At 37.0% G+C, this 26650-nt stretch overlaps 1 protein-coding gene across 5 annotated transcripts in view; it reads right to left on the bottom strand.

Moving 5' to 3' along the window:
* Window positions 1-26650, bottom strand: part of DNAJC13 (DnaJ heat shock protein family (Hsp40) member C13) — a 122391-nt gene that overhangs the window by 19684 nt on the left and 76057 nt on the right. For all 5 annotated transcript variants that reach the window (XR_004300090.1, XM_032408701.1, XM_032408699.1 and 2 more), the window contains 18 exons: window positions 26241-26286; window positions 24202-24356; window positions 22642-22843; window positions 20480-20595; window positions 19607-19685; window positions 18078-18213; window positions 15960-16144; window positions 15427-15501; window positions 13863-13982; window positions 12703-12882; window positions 11604-11771; window positions 9158-9271; window positions 7691-7807; window positions 6182-6359; window positions 4683-4774; window positions 2690-2789; window positions 675-749; window positions 342-454 (listed from right to left, as the gene is read on the bottom strand). Coding sequence is in view for 4 of the 5 variants with exons in the window: in XM_032408701.1 (XP_032264592.1) it covers window positions 342-454; window positions 675-749; window positions 2690-2789; window positions 4683-4774; window positions 6182-6359; window positions 7691-7807; window positions 9158-9271; window positions 11604-11771; window positions 12703-12882; window positions 13863-13982; window positions 15427-15501; window positions 15960-16144; window positions 18078-18213; window positions 19607-19685; window positions 20480-20595; window positions 22642-22843; window positions 24202-24356; window positions 26241-26286 (2251 nt within the window). In the remaining variant the exon portion in view is untranslated. The remainder of the gene's footprint in view (window positions 1-341; window positions 455-674; window positions 750-2689; window positions 2790-4682; window positions 4775-6181; window positions 6360-7690; window positions 7808-9157; window positions 9272-11603; window positions 11772-12702; window positions 12883-13862; window positions 13983-15426; window positions 15502-15959; window positions 16145-18077; window positions 18214-19606; window positions 19686-20479; window positions 20596-22641; window positions 22844-24201; window positions 24357-26240; window positions 26287-26650) is intronic.

Below are 26650 nucleotides of genomic sequence, written 5' to 3' on the forward strand. Positions count from 1 at the left end.
AGCTGCTTCCACAGGCCAATCCTCACAGTGTCAAAGTCTAACCTAATTATCTTCTGTCAAAACTTAACACATACTTTTGTTCTTTCTTCAAGGAAGGTAAACAGTTTAACACCATAATCCAAACACCGTCTTAAGACTTCTCAATTCCAATAAGGCTTCTCCAACCATAATTTTTCTCAAAGTAGTAATATAGAGCAACAATTTCAAGTACGTCAATCTTCCAACTTTCACATCAAATCATGTCCTTATCCTCACCATCAGACTTTGGTAAACTTCATGAAATCAATATCAAAGTAACAGAGCTTAAATAATTTCTTTCTAAGGACCTATTTTGTGCTCACCTTTGGACCTATTAGTTTGTCTGCGGTCATTTTAGCAAAAAGTTCCGCTGTTTGGGCTCGAACCTGTGGATGTGTTGAATTGCAGAACATATCTAGTAAGTAAATCAAAGCTCCTATGAAGGAAAAAAAGAATTAGCACTTATACTATAAAGAATATGACTTTTCTGATCAGCTGAATTCATTTTCAACTTTATTTCAACTTAATGCAGTTTGTTTGTTTTAATTATAAGCCTTCCAAAGCATTCTTCTAGTTTAGCAGACTATACAAAACAGTTCAAAATGAGCTTCACTTATTTTGAGCATGACTGGATGAGAAAGCACTCTATACGTTACCTTTTGCCATTGCTTCTTTGATTATTTTTGTGCTTGATGTCAAAGCATAAAGAGTTTCTAAAACAAGCTGGCGACCTGCAGGGTAAGAGATATTTCAAGGAATGCATCATCATCACATTAGCTGACATTTACTGGGCATCAGCTCTGTGCCTGGCACTGACCTAGGTGTTCTACAGAGGGTATCATACTTATCTCTTCACAATAACCAGTGACAGGTATTATCATGGCCTTATTAGGAATGAAGAAGATGAGGCCCAGTTTAACCAGCCCATGGTATCATAGCTAGTGAGTGCTATAGCTGGGTTTTACACAGAGGTCTTTCTGACTCCAAACTTCACACTCGTAACCACTGTGGCATACTGTCTTCCTACCTTATTGTTCACTACACAGGCAAAATCTTCTCACCTCCTGGAACTACCCTGAAGACACTGGTCAGGCATCGAAGATTTTTATCTGGTGTTACGGCCTTAGAGAAGTGAGTAGGAAGCAGCAGTTGTAAGACAGTGCTCCAATCTAAGACATGACAGTATCCTTCTGGACACAGCCTACACACCTCTCATCCCTTGCCATCAAAGTATACTCAGCTATTGGACTTTACTCCTCCAGAGTCAAAGAGCAATGACAGACAGGTGACGAAAGGGGTAAGAGCTGGCAAAGAGGGTGGAGGCTGCCAAGTATTAGGCTGATGCTGAAGCAACAACAAAGGCAGGTCCCTGGGCTGGGCTCCATTCACATACAGGAAAACACACATTCAAAAGGAGGTTCCCAAGAGAAGCAACAATACTTTACTGAAAATGCACCACTGTTTAAACATAGTTTCAAAGGAAAACAACAAGTCTTTGGAGGGGGTACAGGAAGGTTAAATATTTTATGTGTTTAATATCCCTTAGCAAACAGTGGAAGAGAGATAATTTAGTCTAAAATATAAATGACAGCAGAGTAGGCTGAGATAGCTAGATGTCAGCTATTTAACCTATAAGATTAAAATAGTGATTGGACTATAATTTTCAAACTATGATTTTTGTAACATTCTTTACTTCATTAGTCAGTGTAATTTTGCATTGTTTGAAGCCTCACAAAGCTACTGAAAACCAATAAAAAAGAAAAAGAAAAACCAACTAAGGCTGTAAGTATGACACAAATAATCTGCAAATGACTTTTCAAAAGCTGTCATTTTAGAGAACTGTTTCAAATGTCATTTATTAAAGAAAACAAAATTATTCAATGGAAATTCAACTCCATTCAAGTCACTGAACTTGCACTACTTGCGTGCAAGGCACTAGGCATAAAATGAAAGAGACAGGTTCTTGTTCTCAAGGAGGTAGACAGCTGTGAGTCAAGAGCAACACGGCTTCCAAAGCCAAGTGAATAATGTATTCTGATAGGCAGTGGTGAAGTTGGAGCTATACTGCAATTGCCCTTGAAAAGCAATCTCAAGGTTGATTCTAGCACAAATACACACTACTTACTACGTTAGACAATTGCACAGTTTAAAAGGAGCCTTTATCAGTGCAGGCTGTATTCAAGAAATAAGATAGGCATATTTTTAAAAACCGATCTCACCTTGGTGGTAATAATCTCTATCTGCATCAAATCAGTAAAGGACAAATAATGCAGGATTGAATTCTAAGTTGAAAACAAGGTAATTTTTATTTTAAGCATTTTTTTCCTGTCATCCAAGACCAATTATGTTTCTTTATAAACCATGGGTCAATTCTCAATTACTCATGTGCATACCATACTCAGAAAACTGAAAAACCTAGGTTATTTTCCTTTGCTTTTGGAACTCTCTTACCTCTTTCAACTTTTGAAATGGGAAATACAAAATAGTGTTATTGACTGATGTAAAACATAACTAGGAAGACAACTTTAATATAAAGAATACCACTTAAAAGATTCCAAAGTAAATATGGGTATCATGTTTTGTCAGAGGTCTTCTGTTCGCTATGTAACTGCCCCCTCTATAGGTTGGCCATGCTGTGGTTTCCAAAATTCCATTCATGAAATATACATACTTGATGGTAATGAATGTAGAAGAGCCAATAAATTGGACAAAACCATTGATTCAGCAATATTGTTGACACAATCCTGGTTAGATGTCACTATATTCACAACCTGAAAATTAAATCAACAGGATTTTAAGAGTTTGGGAAATAATTTTGGACCTAAATAAAATTAAGTCCAGTTAGTCAGACCTAAATAAATTTGAGGCTTCACAAAAGTGAAAAAAAATGTTTGGAGGACAAAATAATTTTTAAGAGTTTAATTTTAAAAGATAGGCTTTATTACTTTGATCTTTTGTGAAATAATAAAAGTAATTAAAAATGTTAATGCTCATGTACATATTATATATATTAGCTTCCTGTCAATTTAGAGATAAGAATTAAATGTAATAATCTAAAAAATATTTTAGGAATAAGTCACAATGTCGAGGTTATTAGGAATCCTTCAATCCTATACTGGTTCATGCTCCGTAACTATGTATTCCAATCACAGAACTGGGGTGGGGAGTGGTTAGGAAGATAATGATCCTCACTATTGGGACTTTACTTTTGCTTTTAGAGGGAGAGAGTAAATGTCTTCAGTGCCCAGCACAACAGATTTAGTTTATCTATTATAAAGAAACAGGCATGTTTTTCTTTCAAAGAGGATGACCTCTCAAGTCTAACTTTTATAGTATACATCTAAAGATCAATGTCACTTAACTTGAACCACATGGTCAGCATTTCAAACCAACATGTTAGATTTAATAACATTCACTTAAAAAGTTATAAGGTACATGGAGAAATTAAGTAGAGAAACGCTTTTCAATTAAAAGAACATGCTTGTTAAGCTTTCTGACCAATCTAACTTGTATTATTTTATTAAAAATCTTTTTTTAAATTTTTTATTGTTATGTTAATCACCATACATTACATCATTAGTTTTTGATGTAGTGTTCCATGATTCATTGTTTGTGTATAACACCCAGTGCTCCATGCAATCTTTTAAACCAAAGTGCAACCTAAGAACATATTACTCAACTAATTCATAAACTGCTCATAAACCTGTTACTGCAGGGTTTAATTTGGTGTTCTTTACAATAAATTGTGTATGTTACAATTAGCAGGATCGGGGCGCCTGGGTGGCTCAGTTGGTTAAGCGACTCCCTTCAGCTCGAGTCATGATCCCAGGGTCCTGGGATCGAACCCCGCATCAGGCTCCCTGCTCAGTGGGAAGCCTGCTTCTCCCTCTCCTGCTCCTCTGCTTGTGTGCTCTCTCTCTCCCAAATAAATAAATAAAATCTTCAAAAAAAAAAAAAAATTAGCAGGATCATCTGAAAAATGATCCTGGGAGCTTACTCTGGGTTGCCTAGACAAGGAGACCCCTGTAGCCAGGGACCTCCTGCTTCTCCCAGAGGAAAAGGCTGTACCTAGCTTCCCATGGGACCAGTGGTTTCATTCTCCTAAAAAAGGGACTTCCAACTTCTCTTGGACCTCTAAAGCCCAAAGGTTCTGGGCAGCTGGCTTTCTTTCTTAGCTCCTGTAAACAGCGTAACAGCCCAGTTGTCTGTCTGTAACCCTCACTGAAGGGAAGGGGGTAGGTTGTCCTCTAAACACAAACCTACAGTATGTGGCCAGCAGTATGCCCTGGTCTCTGGGGACACTGAGAGATCAGGGAAATCCTACCCCTCTTCTTGTCACCTCTGGCTGCCAAGCTTCCCCAGTAAAGCACCCCCTTCACCCACACTGCATGACACTGTACAATGCATCCCAAGTTCTGATGCATGACAGACAATGACCACATAGGGAACCACCTTGAACAACATTGTGTAATGTTTGCTCTTCAAAATGAGTATACTAATTTAAATTTTAAGAACATATTTACTTGGCTTAATAGACAAAATGAAGGGAAAAAAAAGAAAAGAAAATACATGCATACTTTCATTCAACCCCAGATGGTAGTTAATCAAGGCCTAAACCACATATAGGAGTAAAGACAGCATGCTTTAATATAAAATTCCTTTACCTCTAAAGCCAATTGCTGCACTTGACCCGCTCCATGGACTCGGAGAAGAGAAAATATTAACTTAAAGTGCCCAATGCATTCACTTTCAGAGCCTAGGGAATAAGAATAAAAGGTTTATCTTTTATTCCTAAGAGATGTTCTAAAGTACAGACCTTCAGAAAACTGACCTACTCTGTTGTTTACTGTCAATTATAAGCCTCTGATAAACCCTTTCTCAACATTTGTGACATGAAATAAATGGAGTACCTCCTAAGCAGCAGTAAATCTTAACAGGCAAAAAACAAGAGAGAATTTCTTTGTTTTGTTTTCATTTCCATCCATACCCCTAGCCCTCAGGCTAAAAACAAGAAATATACCAAATACATAATGCAAATGCAACTTAAAAAATAAGGGTACAAGGTGGTAATTCTACTCTTTACTCTAGACCTTAGAGCTACCCCCCTCAGCCTAATTACATTTTGGGAGAGTGTGACATCATTTGCTTTTAATTTAGACTGAATTAGAACTCTGCCACTTGAGGACTACATTACAAACAACTGTATGGATATACAAAGGACTCCTTGTGAAAATACATAAAACTGAATAGTATTTCCATTCCTACCCACCTCAAACCCCAATCCCATATATTTCCTACCATTCTGTTAATAGAATAAAAATATTAAACATTAAGACTCTGTTCTGTGTATTTTTCCTTCTACAACATGGTAGTAACACACACAGTATAATCTGTAATTTTTTGAGGCTTCAGAAGATAATTCACTAAGACTCCTCAACTTAAAGGAGTCTGAAAATATTCTATAAATAGATTGCTTTTAAATTCATTTTCAAACCACTATAGCACTCAATATATACAGAAAAGAGCAAAAGAGTACCTGAAAGTTAATGATAAATGTCAATAAAAAGGATTTAGGGTCTTCAAGTTACTTAACCGAATTTGTATTGTTTTAGGTTTTTTATACTCCATATTTGTTATCAAAGTTAGAATTAGAAGAAGCTTTCAAATTTTCACTCATGCATCTTCCTGCTGTCAGGCAAGAGTGGTAACATTTTTGGAAATATCCTCTTAAGGCTGTTTAAGAATGAAAACTCACACTTTATTTCAATTTTTATACACCAAAACCTGCAGTTTCTCAAAAATATAAGTGCCCATATGTACACAGCACTGTGTTAGATACCAGAAGAGACAAATTAGATCACCTAATAAATCAATCTAACTTAAGCACTTATATGTCAACTTATGTCATCAATGTGAAATTTTATACTATCAAGTTATTCTGTCTTTTCAACTCATTGAGACTCATTTTCTCTTAGAGATATGAATTCTAAACATGATGCCTTGACCTCTCTCCTCCTTCCACCCTACTCTTTTTATAGGTAAAAAATTAAGAGCTCAATTCTTGTTACGTTATACTATTTTCTTTGAGTTTCTCTGATAAAATTGAGAATTGGAATTATTTTAAGGATCTTACTGATCAAGGGTAGTGATCAAATCCACACACCTGGATTATATTTTATGACATTTCTCAGAGCCTCCAAAGCCATTTCCACTCTTGGCAAGCGGTCTCCATGTTGCTCTGACTCCACTTTTGCAGCATGTGTGATAGCCATGAATGTGTGGAGGTACTGGGCCTGGGAGCCTATATAATCCAAAAGACTTGCAGCAAATGCTTTTGGAACCTAAGTGGAGAAATATTTACAAACACGTGTGCCTCAGAAGTAACTATAAGACTCCAGAGCAACAACCATCCCCTTCCCCCCAAAAAACTTCAAGGTATGGAACGATTAAATTATACCTATACATGAACACCTATGGATTTGGGGGCGGAGTGGGGAGTAAAACTCAGTTGCATTAGAAAGCATTTCTCAACTTTTTTTGTCCCAAAACATTAGAGATCTGATATACTCCCACTAGGACCTTAGCATATCAATTCTGAATTAGTATATCTCTCCCTTTTACAAATCAAAGTAATTGATAGTACCATATGTAACTTCTACAATTTGGTTATATTTTAAAATATATATATTTAGAATATAAATTCGAAGGACAGTTTTCAAAGAGACTTCACAAATCAATGAACTCATCCTGCTTAACAGCTATTTATACAATATTATTCTGTGATACATAATATACATTATGGTTTAGTAGATTCCTTTTTTCCCAAGTGCAAACTTTAAAACAAAGCCTCGCTGGGGCACCTGGTTGGCTCATTTGGTTAAGCGTCTGCCTTCGGCTCAGGTCATGATCCCAGGGTCCTGGGATCGAGCCCCACATCGGGCTCCCTGCTCAGTGGGGAGTCTGCTTCTCCCTCTGCCTGCCCCGACACCCTGCTCGTGCTTTCTCTCTCTCTCTCTCTCTCAAATAAATAAAATCCTTAAGAAACAACAACAAAAACAAAAGCCTCACTTCTTCCCTCTTTACAAACCAAGCAACCAAATCCTCCTTGCCACTCCCTCCAAAAAAAAAAAACGACAACAAAAAATTCCTACATGATCACCAAGCTTTAGAAGACAAAGAAGCTCCTCTTTTGCTTCTGAAAGTGATTAGGGATCATCACAAAAAACGACATGGTTTGACCTCATTTTCTAAAAAATCTCTTTGTTTTCCACTGGTATTTTCTTATTTTCCTCTAATAATTGGCCAGAGAAGTACTTCGGTCTGGTGGTCTGATATTGTACATGATGGAATGAATGTGTAAATGACCTTGCACTTCCAGGAGAGACAAGTTGAAGGCATATGCACATGACACAGGTAGCATTATGCATAAAATATAAAAAATAGTTGGGCAAGGAATAACTTATTTTCATGAATCCACAAAACTAAATTCTTCAACATGCAAAATAAAGAGGCTTATAAATTACCAATGGTAAACCCCATCACATATCCAGGTTAGTATAAGGCATTTGGCAAAGAACACACATTATTTCAACTTATTCAGTGTGAATAAACTAGTAGCTTTCAATAACAAATGACTGAAGGTATCAGACAAAACTAAAAGTAGAGAGCTTACCTCTAATTGGAAAGTAGGGACTTCATTATACACCCTAACAAAAATTTCCCCTACAATAAGTTCTTTGGCATGATCGCTATAGACAAATTCTGATCCGTAAGTTTTGTCACAATCACCCTTTTTAAAAAAGAAAATAGACTGTTAGATGTAAATCAGAATCATCAGTGTCTGGTTTATAAATCTAACCATATTCAATTTAATAACTTAACAGATAAATAGCCTGGAAGTTCCATTTCTTATCTAGAGGAAAATTGTGGTGGGACACACATCATAGCACTCAATGCTGTAGTAATGTTTACAACTAATAATATGAACTCTCCAATAGGCATGGAGTTATTTTTTAGTCCAAAGGTTAATATTATAACTCATTTTAAGATTTCAAAAGATCACAGAGGTCATCCAATGAAGTGTCTTAGAGCTAATGTTTATAAAGCAAGTATGACACTTGGTTCTTCTCACTCCACTCAGCAGACAATTGGCCTAGTCAGCTCTGGGGTGATGGAGCTAAGAAATGAACACATCTGGACTGACCTTTAAAAAGTAATACACTGAATGAAAGTGCTAGAAAATGGAGTCTCTGAAGGAAAAAAAAAAAAAAAAAGACATGGTAATATTACAGAGGTTGCCAAACCAGGAAGAGTTTCCATTTGAGGAAAAGGAAAAAGAAGAGGAATGGGAAAAAAACAGTACCAATGAAGATTTAGGTTGAAATTACACAGAATTTAAGTTGGACTGAAATGATACAGAAAAGTATACAATAAATTGTAAAGTGTTAAAGATGCTATTATGTTTCTTCTGGTAAAAGAACAGATGTATAAAAATGTGAGACCTGTTCTCCCCAGCTCTGCAATTCTCAAAACTTCAATCTATATAGAGTTCTCAGTGACTATCATCAAATGAGTTAAAAAAAAAACGTTGAATAATTCAGGACATAACAGTGGTGTTTATTGTTTTAAGTTCTAAGCCCATAAATGTTAACTGTCTGCTAAACCATCAAGTCTCAACCATCTACTGTATGGATTATGCAGGCCTTATCCTTATTGGCCACAGTACTGTCTTGTTTTTTTTTTCATAGCTTCATAGATTCTCCACTAGGAGGTGGCAAGACAGGAGAAACTGTTCGATTCTGATACCAGAAAGCAACTTCGATGTACTGGGAAAAGAGGCTGAAGAGAACCATTACAAGAGTGCTTTTGTAGAGAAAAATTCATTAAAATGGGGAACAGCTACACGTAAACAGGACAACAATCACGAATGTATCATTAAGTACAAGAATGCTGTTCCTTACATGGGCCACACATTAGGTGGAAAAACCTGTAGGCCTGATTAACACCAAATGGAGAAACAAAACTTGTAGGCCTGATTAACACCAAATGGAGAAACTGTCTTGTCACTACTGAGTTATGTTCCCAGAGAATATTTTTTTGAGACTAAGTCACCCCAGAAGTTTATGAAACAATAACATACTTTTTTAATCATGTTTTCTTGTTGGGATTCAAGAAACTCAAGTAGTTCTGCTCTTGTAGAATTGTTCCATATCAAATAAGGGCTCTCAGTGTTGCTGTTGAGCATCTTCAGAATCTAGGAAACAGAGTATTACTGTTTTGTAACATTTAGAAAAAAATAGTGCAAGTTATCATTTATTGAAACTGTTGATGACATGCCAAGCACTGGAATAAGTGCCTTAAGTATAATGGGCCTCAATAACTCCAACAAGTTTGTTGATATTATCCATTTTGCAGCTGAGAAAAATCAAAGCTAAGAGCAATCTAATGATCTGTCCCAGGTCACACAGCACAGCCCTTCAGTTGGGAAAACTGGGATTCAAATCGGAGTCTGTATGACTTCACATCCTTAACATGTAGCTCTGCCACAGTGAAAATTATGAGATAGTTTGTGCTGAAACATTTAATAAACACTTAGTAAACACAAGCTTAGAAAGAATCATACCATACTAACTTTACATAAACATATCTGAAAACAAAATCTAAGTCTCTCTGAAGCATACTGCTATGAAGGGAAGCAAAATTTATGGGCAGAGAGTCACTTCAGATTTTCTTGGCCAAGCCCGGATTCAAGGCTGCATTAAGCAGTTATGAAGGCATAGCTTCTGACTGCTTAGCCATCCACGGTGCGGAATTTCCCTTTGTCTATTTAGTTCTCAATTAGAAGTGTGTAAATAGACATTTGACTCTCCTTCAAATGTTTTAATACAAAATTCTGTACATTTTACACTTACAAAGCTCTATGCTAGCAGGATATCAGTGGGTTATTACCTTCATCTTAGACAAAACCAATTAACCTGTTTTTAAAATGTTAACTATATTTTTAAAATGTTAAAATAAAACTGTTTTAAAATGTTAAGTAAAATGATAAGAGAATACATTCTTAGGAGGGATGCCTGGGTGGCTCAGTAGGCTAAGTGTCTGCCTTTAGCTCAGGTCATGATCTCAGGGTCCTGGGATCAAGTCCCGCATTGGGCTCCTTCCTCAGTGGGGAGTCTGTTTCTCCCTCTGCCTGCCGCTCCCCCCTGCTTGTTCCCTCTCTCTCCTTCTGACAAATAAATCAGTAAAATCTTAAAAAAAAAAAAAAAAATACATTCTTAGGAGAATTTTAAAACTCTGAGAACTGGCGGTTTAAAATAAGCATTTTGAAAAATCCATATGGGAGTTCAGACCAAGATTCTGAAATGCTTTTTTTCCCCCCTGTAGTTTATCAATAACCTGCAAAGAATGGAAAGAATGTCTCACCAGCAAAACACATCATGCTGGTGAACACAAAATTCAGAAAAAGTACAAAGATCAAGCATCTAACGCTCTTCGCCCTTACTCAAGGGGCACTGAAAAGCAATGGCCTACACCAAAAAAAGAGACTGAGTTAAAAAAGAAAACGTTTAATAAATTCTAAGAATACTTTACATTTGGAACACTGAGGACTTCTTCCCTTACAAAAGTACTGGATAATCATTAGAGAAAACATAAAAATAGCCTACAATTCTGCCATTCAGGGTTAACTACAGTTAACATATTCGTATAGATCCATCCATCCATTTTTTTAATACCAAAAATGGGATTTTTAGCCTTTTCACTTAAAATAAACATCTTTTAATGTCTTTATGCCTTTACAATTTAAGGCTTCATGGTATTCTAATGAATGGATTTTTATAGTTTAGTTCTTTAATGCTACATTCTTAGATTACTTCTCAACGATCCTCACAGAAGAGGCCAAAGAGGTTGGGAGAGCTGTCAAAGTCATACTTGATTTCTGTCATGAATGCGTGCGTGCGTGTGTGTGTGTGTGTGTGTGTGTGTTAGCTTTTAGGATTTCAACTCTGAGTCTAACTTAGAGATTGCTTATAAGAAAAAGCCAAAAATAGGGGCGCCTTGGTGGCTCAGTTAAGTGTCTGCCTTTGGCTCAGGTCATGATCCCAGGGTCCTGGGATCGAGCTCCGTATCACGCTCCATGCTCAGTGGGGAGTTTGCTTCTCCCTCTTCCTTTGCCCCTCCCACCCACTCATGCTCTCTAATAAATAAATAAAAATCTTAAAAAAAAAAAAAAAGAGCCAAAAATAGACTCTGGGTCTCCTAACTCCCAGTTCTCTGCCCATTGTGAAACACCATTTCCAAGTTCATTCTCTTTTCCTGTCCCCTTGTGACTCAAGGTTGGTAAGAATTATGGTGGGTTCCAGAGCCGAGAAACATAAAGTTAATTTCCCCCTGCAGAAAGAGTGGGCTTCGTAGAGCGGCTATCAACACCATCAATCCATAGTAAACTGAATTTCTTGGATGAGAGAACAAACACGAACATTTTCAAGTTTTAGGTTTCCTAGAGCAATCAACACTGTTATGTTGCTCTACTATTTAAATGATCTTGCAACATTCATCAAAACCCAGGCTACCTCTGAAGCACATACCTCCGTAGCACTAACCACAGCAAGTTTTCTAGCAACATAGGGTGTCAGCATGCCAGCTAAACTTTTTCTTATGGTTGGATTTTCTGGGGTTGCCTGTTCTTCAGGCAGATATCCTCCAAGGCGACTTAGAGCACGGACACTCAGTTTAGCAAGGCTGTTGGCTACTTCCTGTTACAAAAAAATTTAAGACATTGAAGCAGATCTGTCACATTACATAGGTAACATGGTACCTTCATGGAATCAAAACCATATGGAAAACAAAACAAAACTATATGGGACATACTTAAGGAGCAGAAAGCAAGTCCCCAACACTGATGTTAGAGCTTATGCATTAGAGCTTACTCTTTCATTTACACAAAAGAAGATCAGAATCTATATACTCATTTATATCCAATAGAGTATCTTGAAGATAACTGGAAGAAGCACACTTGGTGGTAGGGTGGAGAGTAGGGGACAGGCAGGCAGACTTGCCTGCTAGAGGAACACACTAACAATAGGAATAATGAATGGCAGTGGCTAAAAAAGGAGAGACAGAAAAAATATTCAAGAAAATCAGTTAAGTACTCAAGTGTCTAGGGGCTGCTAGCCCCAACAGCTCAATATTACTGTTATATTTCCCTGTGTTACACAACCACAATTTTGCAATCATAAAGGTGACTCTAAGTAATCAAGAAAAGATTGTTATATCCAGTATATGTTACTGCAAATTCTCCCCCTTCAATCCTTCTAGCACAAATGGCTAAGATAAAAAGTTCTGGGGCTTTGAGGTGCCTGGGTTGCTCAGTCGGTGAAGTGACTGCCTTTGGCTCAGGTCATGTTCCCAGGGTCCTGGGATCGAGTCCCGCATCAGGCTCCTTGCTCAGCAGGGAGCCTGCCTGTCCCTCTCCCTCTGCCTGCTACTCTGCCTGCTGTGCGCGTGTGCTCTCTCCCTGTCAAATAAATAAAATCTTTAAAAAAAAAAGTTCTGGAGCTTGAAGAGCAATAAACTTAGCTAGAAAAACAGTTCATGTCTGGGGCTCTGGATAGCTGGAACTTTGCTGTGCATTAATTCGGCACTGGTTTGGGTTCAAATTCAAGATTAAAGCAGTGTGAAAGTTACCTGCTGATTTGTTTCCTCGCTTTTCTGAATGCCACTCTCTTCTAGTGTGTAGTCATAATTAAACAGATAACCAAGCAGATGCCACAAAATCCCAGCCTGGAACAGGTGTGTCTGTAGCCAGAAATCCACAGCAAAAGAACTGACACATTCTACTCCAAGCGCAGCAACCCGCGGGATACTCTGGGAGAATTGAAAATAATGAAATTAATTATAGGGTTTAAAAAAAACCCCAAGAGAAACTGGTTGTGAATGTATGTCAAGCTACCTATCTTACTATGCAAGATGTTTACTTCCTCTTTTATTTTCAATTCCAATTTAAATCTGAATCCAATATTCTTTAAAGCCTAAAATTAAAAGTGACCCTGTGACAAGACACACAGAATTATCTTTGAAGCTAGTGTTAAAAGACTTGGGAATACAGTTTTCTTCATTTTTCGTATCTTTAATTTTTAAAAATAGCGATAAAGGCATTAATAGCAACTCACATGCTAGGATCTTACGTGTATCAGAAATATCTTTAGTGCAGGTGTGTGGATTTGCTTCCTTATATCAGAGTTTGTATTCTTATTAAATACTTCTAAGGACATCATGTAAATATAGTTGAGAGATTTTCATCAGATTCCTTATTTCTAGATACCGCAGTCCAGAATCAGCACCCCAATCCTGTTCTATTCCAATGCACCTCACTTTGTCCAGTTATCTAAGGCATCTCTCTCCTTCCCAGTCACTTCTTCCATCAACCCCCAGCTATCTGTCCTCAGCAGTACTGGATTGGGAGGAAGTGCTAAGTTCTCAGCTCCCCAAAGCCCCTCCCACCAGGCAGAGCTTGACTTGTTTCAGGTTTCACATGGTCCTTTACTTGCATTAAATTTATTTACTCTAGTCTCTCATTTATTTCTTCTCTCCCTCTCTTCAAATGTTCAGATGAGACCCGCTTCGCTTTACATGTATCACTTTAGTTTTATTCCTCATGGGCCACCATAAGAACAAAAGCCTCCATTTACATCAAGGGTTCTGTGAAAAATGATTTTAGAGATCCAAATAATGCACATAAAAATGATTTTGGGAAAACAGTTTATTTATAAATTGGGCCTGGCTACTTACTTGACAAGAACACTCATTGCTTACTGCATCCAGAAAGCATTAAAAATGAACTATACCTTGCCAAAATATAGCACCCGACAGAGATCCTTGATGATGCCAGGCATTTCTGTGATCTTCTCTCGGCATTCTTCAAACTGAGCGGCCACACTATAGCATTTGCTTATGTGTCCACATACCTGCATACAACCCAAGAGAGCAAAAAAAAAGAGTTCCATGCGCATTCCTTATTTAAGACAGCAGAAATCAAATCAGCAGAGATTCATGAATAATGCTTAATGGTACATATGATGCTCCAAAATTAAAAAGAACATTTGTACTGAATCGTCAGTATTTCTGGGTAAGACTTCCCACAGATGCAGGGTTGGCAGCCAGTGGCCAGGCAGTGCGTGGGCCAAACTGACCGTGGCCTGTTTCTGTATGACCAGGGAGCTACGGATGGTTTTTACATCTTTAAAGGGTTGTAAAGAAAACCCCAAAAATATGCAACAGAGACTGCATATAAGCTGAAAGTCTCAAATATTTACTCTCTGGCCCTTTATAAAAATTGTTTGCCAATTCTGAATTAAGGTATTTTTATCCAACCTATTAACATTGCAGAATTACAAGTCTACGTACTGCACTTCAAAACAGGATGAAACTAAAAAGCCTGAACTCGATTGTTTTAAATTCTAAAATCTGCTGGCATAAAAAAAAAGTATCACATAAAAAGATGCATTCTACAATAATCTCAATGAATTTCTGATAGATTTTCTTTTTTTTTTCTGATGGATTTTTCTATCAAAGAATTCAATTATAACCTTAATAGAAAGAAAATAAGTCGATTAAAACACTATGGTGGGGGGAGGGATCTCCTGGGTGGCTCAGTCGGTTAAGTGTCTGTCTGCCTTCGACTCAGGTCATGATCCCAGGGTCTTGGGATCGAGCACCACATCGGGCTCCCTGCTCAGTGGGAAGCCTGCTTCTCCCTCTCCCTCTGCCTCTGCCTGCCACTCACCCTGCTTATGCTCTGTCAAATAAATAAATAAAATCTGGGAAAAAAAACCACTATAGGGATGGATTACTGTATCTATATAAGCTGATGAATGTTAGCTGAACCTGTGGTAATCATTTCACAATATAGGTAAATCAAAGCACCAAGCTATATGCCCTAAATTTATACAATGATGCATGCCAAATATGTCTCAATACAACTGGAAAAAAAATACTAGGGATGGGGGGCCAGAGGTAAAGAAGGAAATCAGGGAAGGGGGCAGAGAGAAATGAAACAAGAATGGCAAAATGACAAATGTTTGAAACTGGGTGGTGGGAATAGAAAGGTTCACTATACTATACTCCAAGAAAAAAAAAATTAAGCCACTAGATCGCAAGTGATTTAGTGCAGAACTTCTTAAAGCATGATACAGAGACCAATAGCATCAGTATCACTTGGAAATCTGTCAGAAAAGCATATTCTCAGTCCTCCACCCCAGAACCACTGAATCCGAAACTGTGGGCAGCAGGGGGCGTGGAGGTCAGCCGCCCACATTTTCATGAGCCCCCCAAGTGATCCTCATAGATGTTCAAGTCTGAACTACTACTGGTCGAGTGTAACCTTCTTAGAGCCACACACGTTGGCCTCACCTGCACTGACATATCACCTGGCTTACTAGAACGATTCAGGACCGCCACACAGCGACTGAAGGCTTCCTGTAACACCTGCAGAGGAAGGAGTCCGCCATTAATTCTCCACTTGGACGTGAAGTCTGAAAAGCCTTTTCTGGTAGGAATAACATATTAAAAACCTTTCAATAATAGATACTTGATAAATAAATGTGTTTTGCTCAATTAACATTTGTTAAACAAATAAAGGATTCCCTAGAAGCGTCTTTTTAAACGTTTCTAAACTTTTTAAATTCCCAATAAGCTATTTTGTAAGCAGCAAGTTTGCCAATTTTGAATCCAATACTCTCCAATTCACATTATGAAATAAAGCTCCATTCCACCTTTAATTTTGACACTAGAATATGGAGACTATAATATGCTATTTGCTGGAATAAATGAAAGTTAAGAAATTCTATCAACTGTACTTGTACTTGGTGAATTCTCTATTGCCAGATGTCCTACAGTGTGCCTGAACCAGCTTGAAGAGAAGCACAGAGGTCATTCCATGTTACCTCAATTCCGTTCTCCCTCCTGAGCTCTTCAGCATTGAGGGCCGAGCAGTTGACAGTATGGAAAGCCAGCTCTGCAGCAGCAGGCAACAATGGTGATTCTTTTGAGAAAAGGAGGTCATCTGAAGTTTCCATTGTTATAGTCCTAATCAGCATGGGGTAGCCTGCATATTTATAAGGCTGTAAATCTGAAATAATCAAAGGTTAGTGTTAGGAAAATGGCAAACAAAACAAAAACTGATTGTCATGGTTTTAAGTTAATTCTGACACCATGTTCAATTATGTTCCTTTAAGGAAAACGACAAAATATTTAACATCTTAAATGTCTCCTAATTCTAGTTCATAAAAAGAAATTAAACCTGGTATAAATCCCTTGGGTCCTTCTTTTTCTAGTACACTTGTTTGGCTGATTTCTCCAAAATATTTCCACCAAAAATAAAATATTTTCTTTTTCTTTTAAAGATTTTATTTATTTATTTGAGAGAGAGCACACGAGAGCGGGGAGGGTCAGAGGGAGAAGCAGACTCCCTGCTGAGCAGGGAGCCCGATGCGGGACTCGATCCCGGGACTCCAGGATCGTGACCTGAGCCGAAGGCAGTCGCCCAACCAACTGAGCCACCCAGGCGCCCCAAAAATAAAATATTTTCTGATAGATTAACTGAAGTGTGTAGTGGCTTTGATCCTTCACAAAATATCTATTTTCTATGTTGTCCATGGGATCTTTCTAACTTTTCACTTGATCACAGCACAGACAGATCAGGACCCCACTCCAGAACTTACTGGGTATAAATCCCCTTTGGGATAAGTGGGAGACACGGCCTGAAAAAACATTATGACCTTGATAACAAACCAATGATGAGGCACAACTGCCACTCTCATATAGTTATTAGCCATTAAAACATAACCAACAGTTTTGAAAAAGACTTCTTTAAACTCATTCTGATTAGTGGTAAATGCCATATAGCTAAATGCTTTACAAATGTGTTCTGTTCAACTCATGCAAAAATGAATCAATTAATCACTGCTCTCAAATTGCTAGATCCCCATGCTGTCCTCTTGTCTTCAGTTACCCAAAAGTCCTGCTTATCTCAAATCCCCACTGTCCTCTCTTCCTTCTCTCCCAACATCATCCTACAGAGCAAATGGGTCTCCCACATGGTGCTTCAAGCCAAGTTCAGTTCCCAAGCCAAAGGATACCTGCTGTCTTGAACCTAACTTCCTGTCCCCAACAAAGCCTTTAAAGTTTACAACATACTCCTGGCTTTGTAGGTGCTGTTGTTACTGGAAATGGCCCTGCAAACATGCTGGAAATTCCCAATAACCCTGTACTCTGAAATCAGACCTATTTCTTCTACAACAGTGTTTTTCAAACTGTCCCACAGGATCAGAGAGGTTTGGTGGGTTTTTTTGTTTTTTTAAGATTTTATTTATTTATTTGACTGAGAGAGAAAGAGAGAGCATGAGCAAGGGCAGCGGCAGAGGGAGAGGGAGAAGCAGGCTCCCTGCCACTGAGCAGGGAGCCCAATGTGGGGCTCGAACCCAGGACACTGGGATCATGACCTGAGCCGAAGAAAGGCAGACACTTAACTGACTGAGCCACCCAGGCGCCCCAGGATCAGAGAGTTTTGAGAGCTATCACAGGAAATGAGAATTATGAGAGAAGCATATGATCATGTGAAAAGTTTCTATTGCTTTTTAAAGACAGACCATCCTTTAGAAGCTTCTAAAGTTGTAACAGGCACAGACTTTTACATGTGATTTAAGAACAATGTGAAATGATCCTTAAATTCCAGATCCATTATAGATCTCATTTAATGTTTGCTGCTAAATAGCTAAACACAAAAAAACCTCCACAGAACACAAACGTCCTTCAGGAAGGAATAATGAAAATTCACTGGAAATGCAAAATATTGAAAACCGTAGGTAAGAAGTAGAAAGTATAATACAAACAACATTTTGGGCCTTCTGACAGAAAACTACTCTTTTACTATATCTAAAATGCAATTCTAAGAGTCTTTTGCAACAATAACTCTAAATCTATTAAAATATGCTATAGAAACAAGTAATCTGGTAGAATTAGCTGGAAGGTAAACTAAAATTTGAGAATAACATATGCCTTACCTTCTTTATGACGGTTGAAGAGGATGCTCTGCGTTTTCAGAATTAAAATTATATTCTCTGGATCTGGTCCATCCACTATTTTTGCTGATTTGGTACATAAAAATTCATACGCTTTATTTACTTTTTCAAACATATCCTGTGTATGACCAAAGATAATTAACTTTTAGTTTGGCACATCTCAAACCACAACTTCAACAGAACACAGCTGGTTTGTATTTTACCAGTAACTTCTTTAGTTATTATTTTGTTTTTGTTTTTTTTACATTAAGGAATTCATTCCAATTGTAATCTAGCTGGTATACTTGGAAGGTGAAACTTTTTCTCTTCCCCACAAATAGCTTTTTATTGATCTTAATACCATTACTAAAAAATTCTTCTTCACTGGGTTTATACCCACACTGAACTCATACACACCAAAGACAGTTTGTGAGCTATTATAAAAATAACAGAAGAGCCACTATTTACTGAGTACTACAGTAGGCATTGTACTGAATATGCTTTACAAACATTATCTCATTAAATCCTCCAAACAGCCATATGAAGCGTGTACAGTTATATCCTCATTTTTCAGATAATGTTAAATAACTTGCGTGATGGGCTAAGACTTACATGCAGGTCTGACTCTTAAATCCATGCTCTTTAAGTGTTACAACACTGTATTATGTTCCTTGAGCTACATGTTGATTCTTGTGTCAGGGTCATACTGTTTTACTATTATAGCTTTAGAGAGTATTTTAACATCTCATAGGTTAAGTCTAGCACTTTAATACTGATTTCAAATATTTCTTCCTATTTTGTTTTCTCTCCCAGATGAATCTGAATTGCTATACATTTCTCAAAAAATCCGGAGCTTTTGATTAAAAATGTCTTAAACATATAAAAGCAATATCTTTTCAATACCAAGTCTTTCCAAGTAGGAACACTGTCTATCTCTAATAAAAAAAACATTAGCCTTGAAATCAGTGGAAATTACTCCAAGTTTCTAGCAATAAACCACCAGTCTTAGTTATAGAAGTTACTGTGTGATTTCATCTTTTATGAATCTTTCTTGGTATTTTAGTAGGAAGCTGCAAGAGGCAGGATCAAGAAATGCTGACACCTGATAACTTTAAGTCTGATCCAAATTTCTACTTTTTCAGTTAGAACAATATGAAGTTGGATGTAGTTAGAAAAAGAAAAATTACCCAAAGCAATTTGGATGGCAATAACATCACCTACAAATGAATTACGTTCATGCACATTCCTAATGTTCAATTATTCATGTAACTGTCCATTAGAGTTAATTCTCAGACAGGAGAAAATATCCAGAAGTTACTAGTCACAAGGGCAGTCCTTTTGGTAAACTGAGGGAGGACCACTCGTGCAGAAACCATGGGCATGTGGGCTAAAAGTTAATTTGACATACACTCGGCATTATATTATGAGGCAGATACTAGCAGAGGGAGTGAGTATATCTTTTCTCCACCTACAACAGTAATAGAGCAAAAGGAAGTCAATCCAAAAGTCTTAATTCCAAAGGCAGTACATACCCTCCCTTCTGGATTCTTATCAGGGTGGTACTTTTGTGCAAGTCTGAAGTAAGCTTTTCTGATCTTGCTCTCATCATGCCTGTTGAATAGCAAAATTATTTTTAACAGAGTAAGATGCAAGAAAAAATTTTACATCGTTATTTAAAACAATACTGTAAGAACTTTACTCTTATTGTATATGATCATAAATTAGGCATCAAATTAAACCCAGCAAGAGTCAAGAAATTCTTCATATGTTATCTTCAATGTTCCCTATGGAAAGTTATCACTTCAAATTACAAAACCATATTTGAAGAACTAAGATATTTTTTTCAAACTAATTTTTCAAAATACTTCAAACTCTGTAATTTTAAGTAATTTAACTATCAGCCTTGCCAAAAACAAATTCAGTCTATACTTAAGAAAACGTCCTTTAAACCATTTTTCTCTAATATTATCTATTCTACTATAAAAACGTCTCTAATAAATTAATGAAGTAAATCTACATTCTTACACATCTGTCACTTACTGTCCTAAAGATACTGCTACCAGATCTCTTCCTCATGTATAACACAAACCGTAAGAGGAAGGGGGAAGATGAATATGTGAGTAACCACCATGTGTCAGATACAGTGAAAAGTGTTTCGCATCCATTATTTCAATTAATAGAGAGCAAAGACTGTACCAGCAAGGAGAGAAAAATGGTAATTCTGCTAATAAATTTGCAGTAAGTGATGATCACATGGATATAGTTCCATATGGCTATCCCCATAGGGGTATATATCAAAGAATAGGTAAAAAATTTATAAAGTGTTGGTTTAAGAATTTCGCCTTTGATATTAATATTCTAAGACAAGGCAGAAATTTACTACTGTAATACTGAAAATAACTCACGGCCCCTGTCCTTGAGGGAGATTAAGCACTTCATAAGCATCATCTATTGACATTGTAGGTGGCTTCTTTTCTACTTCCTTCTTCCAGGCATCAAGTGTATCTTTTAGAAGCTTAACCTTAAAGATAGAGGATTAAAATTTATAGCTCTTAGGGGGAGACGAACCATGAGAGACGATGGACTCTGAAAAACAAACTGAGGGTTCTAGAGGGGAGGGGGGTGGGAGGATGGGTTAGCCTGGTGATGGGTATTAAAGAGGGCACGTACTGCATGGAGCACTGGGTGTTCTATGCAAACAATGAATCATGGAACACTACATCAAAAACTAATGATGTAATGTATGGTGATTAACATAACATAATAAAAATAAATAAATAAAATTTGTAACTCTTAATGCAAAACTATTTCAGAATGTAATTTTTAAGTCACAGAATTCTTGTGTTATATATATTTAAAATGACATTTCTAGGCTATTCAATTATTACAATTCTCTGAAATACAAATAATCAAAATCACCTTCTTAGCACTGCTAAATAGATGGCAAGGTACCTGCTATAGGGCTACATCCCTCTCTTTTTATGTGATTTTTTTTTAGAGGGGGTGGAGGGGCAGGGGGAGGAGAGAGGGAGAGAATCTTCAGCAGGCTACACGCCTAGCACGGAGCCTGATGCAAGGCTTGATCTGACAACCGTGAGATCATGACCTGAACCGAAATCAAGAGTTGGACACTTAACCGACTGAGCCACCCAGACAACCCTCTTATGTGAAATTTTTATTCTCTGCCAATTTTTGTCTTATTTTTAATTGTTAAGTGTTCATGAAGTACTGAAAAATTTTAAATTAGTAGATGATACACTGCAGGAAGAAAGAAAGCAGTAGTATATGGTGGCATGCTCCTCAAGGTGATCTAATGTAATTACCAGTAAGCTGGCATTCAAACAAATCTAAAGGATAGTAAAAACAAGGGAGTCTGAGTAGCAGGTCAGAAGAAGAAAGCTAATATTTACTGCATGCCTTTACGCCAAGGAGCTAGGTGCTTTACAGACTCTAGCACTGTAGCAGACCTAATTCTTCTGTAAAATTTCAATAATACATGAAACCATTCAGATTCTGAGAGATAGCTCCATGTTTCCCACTTAATAAGTGATGCAACTGGATTCAAACCTAGGTCTGACTAAAAAGCCCATACTCTTCTATTACTTCATGCTGAATCCACACCAAGTAGCAGAGATACCTGTCTTCATTTGGTCACAGTAAAGAGGCAGTGTCTACTGGTACAAACGGAACTGTTCTGAAATCTTTTTGATGGTAAGGATGATGGTATAACCTCTGCTAGAGTAACAAGCCAACATGGGCACCCAGGCCTTTCCAGGCTTCCAGTAGACATTCAGGGGCTCAAGTTGGAGAGTTCCTAAGGGCACTGCTATATAAACGAGCAGGTCTCACTTAGTGCCTCCTGTGTGTGCCAGGAATTACGCTATTTTTTAATATGAGTTCTCAATTTTCCCAACCACATGAGATAGTTGCTATTAGTAGTAGTAGTACTATTACCATAACTGAGGCCTAGAGAAATCAGGCAATGTTAAACAGACCTATTAATGGCCCAGCTGAGACTCAGTCCCAGACTGCCTAACTCCAGTATCTGTGAGCTTACTCAATATGCTATAAAGACAAGTTTCCACCAAGCTATTATAGTATATAATTGTTATTATATATGAAATTATGTTTATATTTGTCAAAAAAAATCAAGATTGTAAAGTTCTTAATAATTCCTCAAAAAGTTATCTTTCAGGGTGCCTGGGTGCCTCAGTTGGTTAAGCAACTGCCTTTGGCTCAGGTCATGATCCCAGGGTCCTGGGATTGAGCCCCACATCGGGCTCCTTGCTTAGCAGGGAGTCTGCCTCTCCCTCTCCCTCTGCTGCTCCCCCTGCTTGTGCTCTCTCTTTCTCTGTCAAATAAATAAAATCTTTAAAAAAAAAAAAAGTTACCTTTCAGTTTGAGATTTACCCAAATATATTGAACTATACTCAAAGTTACATAGTGTTTAAGCAAGAAGGAACACTTAAGGAAGCTATTATCCTTATCAGAGGAGGAAGAAATATCCAGAAGTGATTAGAGGCTATTTCTACAGTTTGAGAAGGCACAAAATAATCTCCTGGCTTACCGGATCTTTAATGGGCCAATCAGGAAACCGGAGTGTATCACAAAGTTGTTTGAGGTAATAAATATTACAAAATAATTCATTTTCTAGTTGTGGATAGTTGATTACTGGGATGGGACAATACTGATAAAGTGCTCTTGTGTTACTCTGAAGACGTGGTGTGAAATCAGCAAGATGGGCAGCAATCTTCTCTATCATGAGGCGCCTACAATTACAAAAATCTCCAAGAATTATGAAGGGATTATTTCAGTTAAAAAAAAAAAAAAAGGTTTTAAGACAGGTAGTCACACAAGATAATTACATGGATCTTCTTTAGAGTAATTCAACTATTGGCCTAAAATTGAGTGTTTATGTTACTGAGGGCATTCTAAAGTTAATTGTGTAAAAATCCTCAATAGACATAAACTTATTTGTAGTACTTATCTATAAAGACAACTATAGAACAAAAGGCTGATATTCCCAGTCCTTTCAAAAATCAGTCATTAGAAGGTCAAATGGTATGGCATCTGCATACCTCATGCAATGCATGAGGGCATAAACAGGGGACTAGGTTTCCTAGTACCCCCAAAGAAGCCCACTACATGGTAATTTATTTTAGTTAACAATCTGGGGTCTGGCCCTCAGTTCAGCAAAAACTTGATTTGACTAGTATACAGATGGCTAGATCTTTTAGATAGGGACTCATATTAACCAATCAGAGGAGAAAAATATTAGATAGAAAAATTGTGTTGTAAGCCCTTTCATATTCCTATACATTTGTTCCAGTGAAAAACATGACTGTCATACAGAATATATTCAAGTTGGTGGCTAGCACATGCCAAGTCTACGGGTCAACCTGAGGAGACAAGCCAAATGATAACCAGCAAATGGCATTGTGAGTGTGAAGTCAGCTAAGGGAGTGAATAACTGGCTAGGAAGATCAACTGCCATCCAGCTAAGAGGACTGAGGGGTTCGCCACAGAAGTGGTGGTCTTGACATTAGATCTATGAAGTGTGCACTCTTTTCCAGAGCCTGTCTGGATGCTGACATCTGCTTCTGTGGCTCTAGTTTTTCTTGTTTTCACAGGCTTTTCCTCTTAAAGGACATTCTTTAGGAATGCTAACTTCCACATTAAGGTCAAAATGTGCTGACTTGGGGGTCTCATTCTAAAATGATTTGGGGTATCTCTGGTGTGATCCATTCTACGTGGTCACAGTTTTTAATTAGTGGAGTACAGTTCTATTTCCAAATACCAAAGAAGTGTGTCTTGATTTTATCTCTATATATTCCTTGTATATACTGCCTAAAATTCTACCAGCTCTATAGATTGATTTAAGAATCATCAGTGGTTAACAGGCTCTACCCTTACATTAAGCTCTATTAAGGTAACAGTAACTTTGTCAAATCATGTAAGAATAGAAAAAAGCTTACAGCCCTGTCAAACTCGTCACCTGATTTGGCACCAATGACTGTAGCTTAGATCATGTAACTATGTGAAAGCAGTTCTTTTAACAGAAGTCAAACCAGATGGCAAGATGCACAGATTCTGAGTATAAAATGCAAACGATCAATGGACTATTTACCTCATTTCACTGCTCCAGATTGCTTCTGGAGTATCAAATTCTCCTAGAAAAATCTCAGAAAACTTTTCAGGCTCATAATTTTCTAAGTAACAAACCATTGCTTCTGGAAGGATGTGCCCAAGTATACTTCTCTGAAAAATATCTTGTCCTTTTGTCTTTAAAACAAAACAAGACACAGAAACACTAAAGTTATCTTTCAATTTTCTAATAAATGAATTAGGATTAGAGAACAGTTTAAGAAACAACTGCAACAAATTGCTTTTATGCTTTGGAAATTTAGATGGAAACATGGCAAAATGTGAAGTGGAAGATGTCTGGTATTAACTGGCTTTGGCATGAGCTCCTAAGATAGAATTAACACTCGCTGGGCCTCCAGCAGACTGAGGCTCCTCAGGTGTCAGGTGCTCCCGATATTATTTAGGACAACTGGCTTTGAACCATGTGTAATAGGAAAGGACAACACAAGGAGAGATTCTGCAACGATTTACATCAATTATTGTGCTATGTTGTCGGTTGCAATTTTCACCTGTACCTGCTTCTGTTTTCAAAAACAAGTAAGTCCAGAAAATCAACATCTTAAAAAGCCTGTCCTCATGAAGTGTGGCTACTTAGTTGGAGAATATCTATTCAAAGTAATTATAATGAACTATTTTAAGGACTTCATATTCTCTGGCTGGCCAAATGGAATCAGGATAATGACCATACTTTATCATACTAAATTTTAAAACTCATTTCTTTACCTGATACAAATAAAATCCTAAGGACTATAAATACTTCTCAGTTTTCTTTCTAGGCAAATTGAGAATGTTTTATTTCTCTAGGATCTGACAAAGAAACAGAAGAAAAAACCCAGACACGGTTTTACTACCTAGTGCCAAGACAAATTAGATGATGAATACTTCCAGGCTTTTCGCTAATAAAAGTCATAAATTCACTATCCGTTAAATTTTGGGATGAAGAAATGCTTGCTCTGTTCTTACAGAATACTATTATTTGGTAATTCCTGCATCCAGAGTTCTGTTACAAACACAGTTTTGCCCTAATTAACCAAAATATTGTTAGGTGAAATGACATATCATTTCTCATGTTATAAAAATTTGAAAGAAAGATCACATATGCATAACTGTGCAAAAAAAGGGAAAAAAGAATGCTAGAAAATGTCTAATGCTATGCTACGGAGGTAGCATTAGAAGTAATTTTTTAAAAACTTTTTTTATATTCTCATTTTCTATTTGTATAAAACTGTAGAAATTACGCTGCCATAGGCATCACTTTAACATCATTAGATTATTTTCCAGGGCTTCACTGGCTTGTCTAAGAAAACATGCAGTTTGATCTAGTGTCCACTGTCAAGGTGGCATAAACATTCCTTGATTAGTCTCAACAGTGGTCTGGTTTTGGTTTATTCTTCTGCTCTCAATAAAATCTGAAAATCAATGTTCCATGAAAATCCTAACAAAATTGGAAACATCTTTCAGTTATGTTTTGACAATAAATACTTCTGTAAAATGTAGGTATAAGGTTTCAGGTTGTCAAAGCTATCTGGATGAGTCTTATCTTTTTTGGATTCCTATTTTTCTTCCCCAGTAAAATGGAAAGACACTTGAGAGCACCTGAAAAATTAAGTAGCTTCAAAAAAGAAACTTAGCACTTCTGCCACCTTGTGATCTGAACAAAAAGAAGGCTGAAGTCTTAACTGAATTTTAGCTGATTATATGAGATTCAGGTATATACTCAAATATTCATGAAAATTATTAAATTTTACAAAAAGGAACAAGTTATATTCACAGCAGTGTCAAGTTATAATTCACATCTGAAATTTCAATTTTAAATCCAATGGGCAACATTTATTTTCATTAAAAAATATTAGCTTAAGACTTTCTATGTACAAGGTACCACAAGGAATGTGAAAAATGAGTAAAACAGTACCTGCCCTCAAGTGCTTACAATCTAGTAAACATACACAGCTCAGGAAACTTAAGTGCCAAGACAGCTTATCCAGTGTTAAGTTATACATTCAGAGGATTAATCTGGCTTACCTCCTCTGACTTGAAAGCCTGTTTGGCATGCGTGTACTTCAAAAATCTAGGGAAAAAAATGACTTGTCAGACATAGGAAAGGATTTAAATTTAGTAACCTTAGATTTCTAAAGATCAGATTTTTTTATAGATAAATAAAAGCCACAAAAGGCAACTTGTAAATACATATTCCCAAACTGTTTTATTTCTAATTAAGGCAAGAAATTAAATGAATTAGGAAGATTTTTAAATTATGGTCATATTAATAATATGAAAAAATACCCAATTTGAAGAAAAAGCAAAATGTAAAACTGTATGTGCAATATGAGTATACTTATATTAAATACATATATTTGAACTGTATTGTAAAAGATGGTGACAAATTCTTCGATTAGATGTGGTAAAGTGGTGTGATTCTGAGTTATTTTTTA

Source organism: Phoca vitulina, unplaced genomic scaffold (genome assembly GCF_004348235.1).
Source record: "Phoca vitulina isolate PV1807 unplaced genomic scaffold, GSC_HSeal_1.0 scaffold10, whole genome shotgun sequence".
NCBI lineage: Eukaryota > Metazoa > Chordata > Mammalia > Carnivora > Phocidae > Phoca > Phoca vitulina.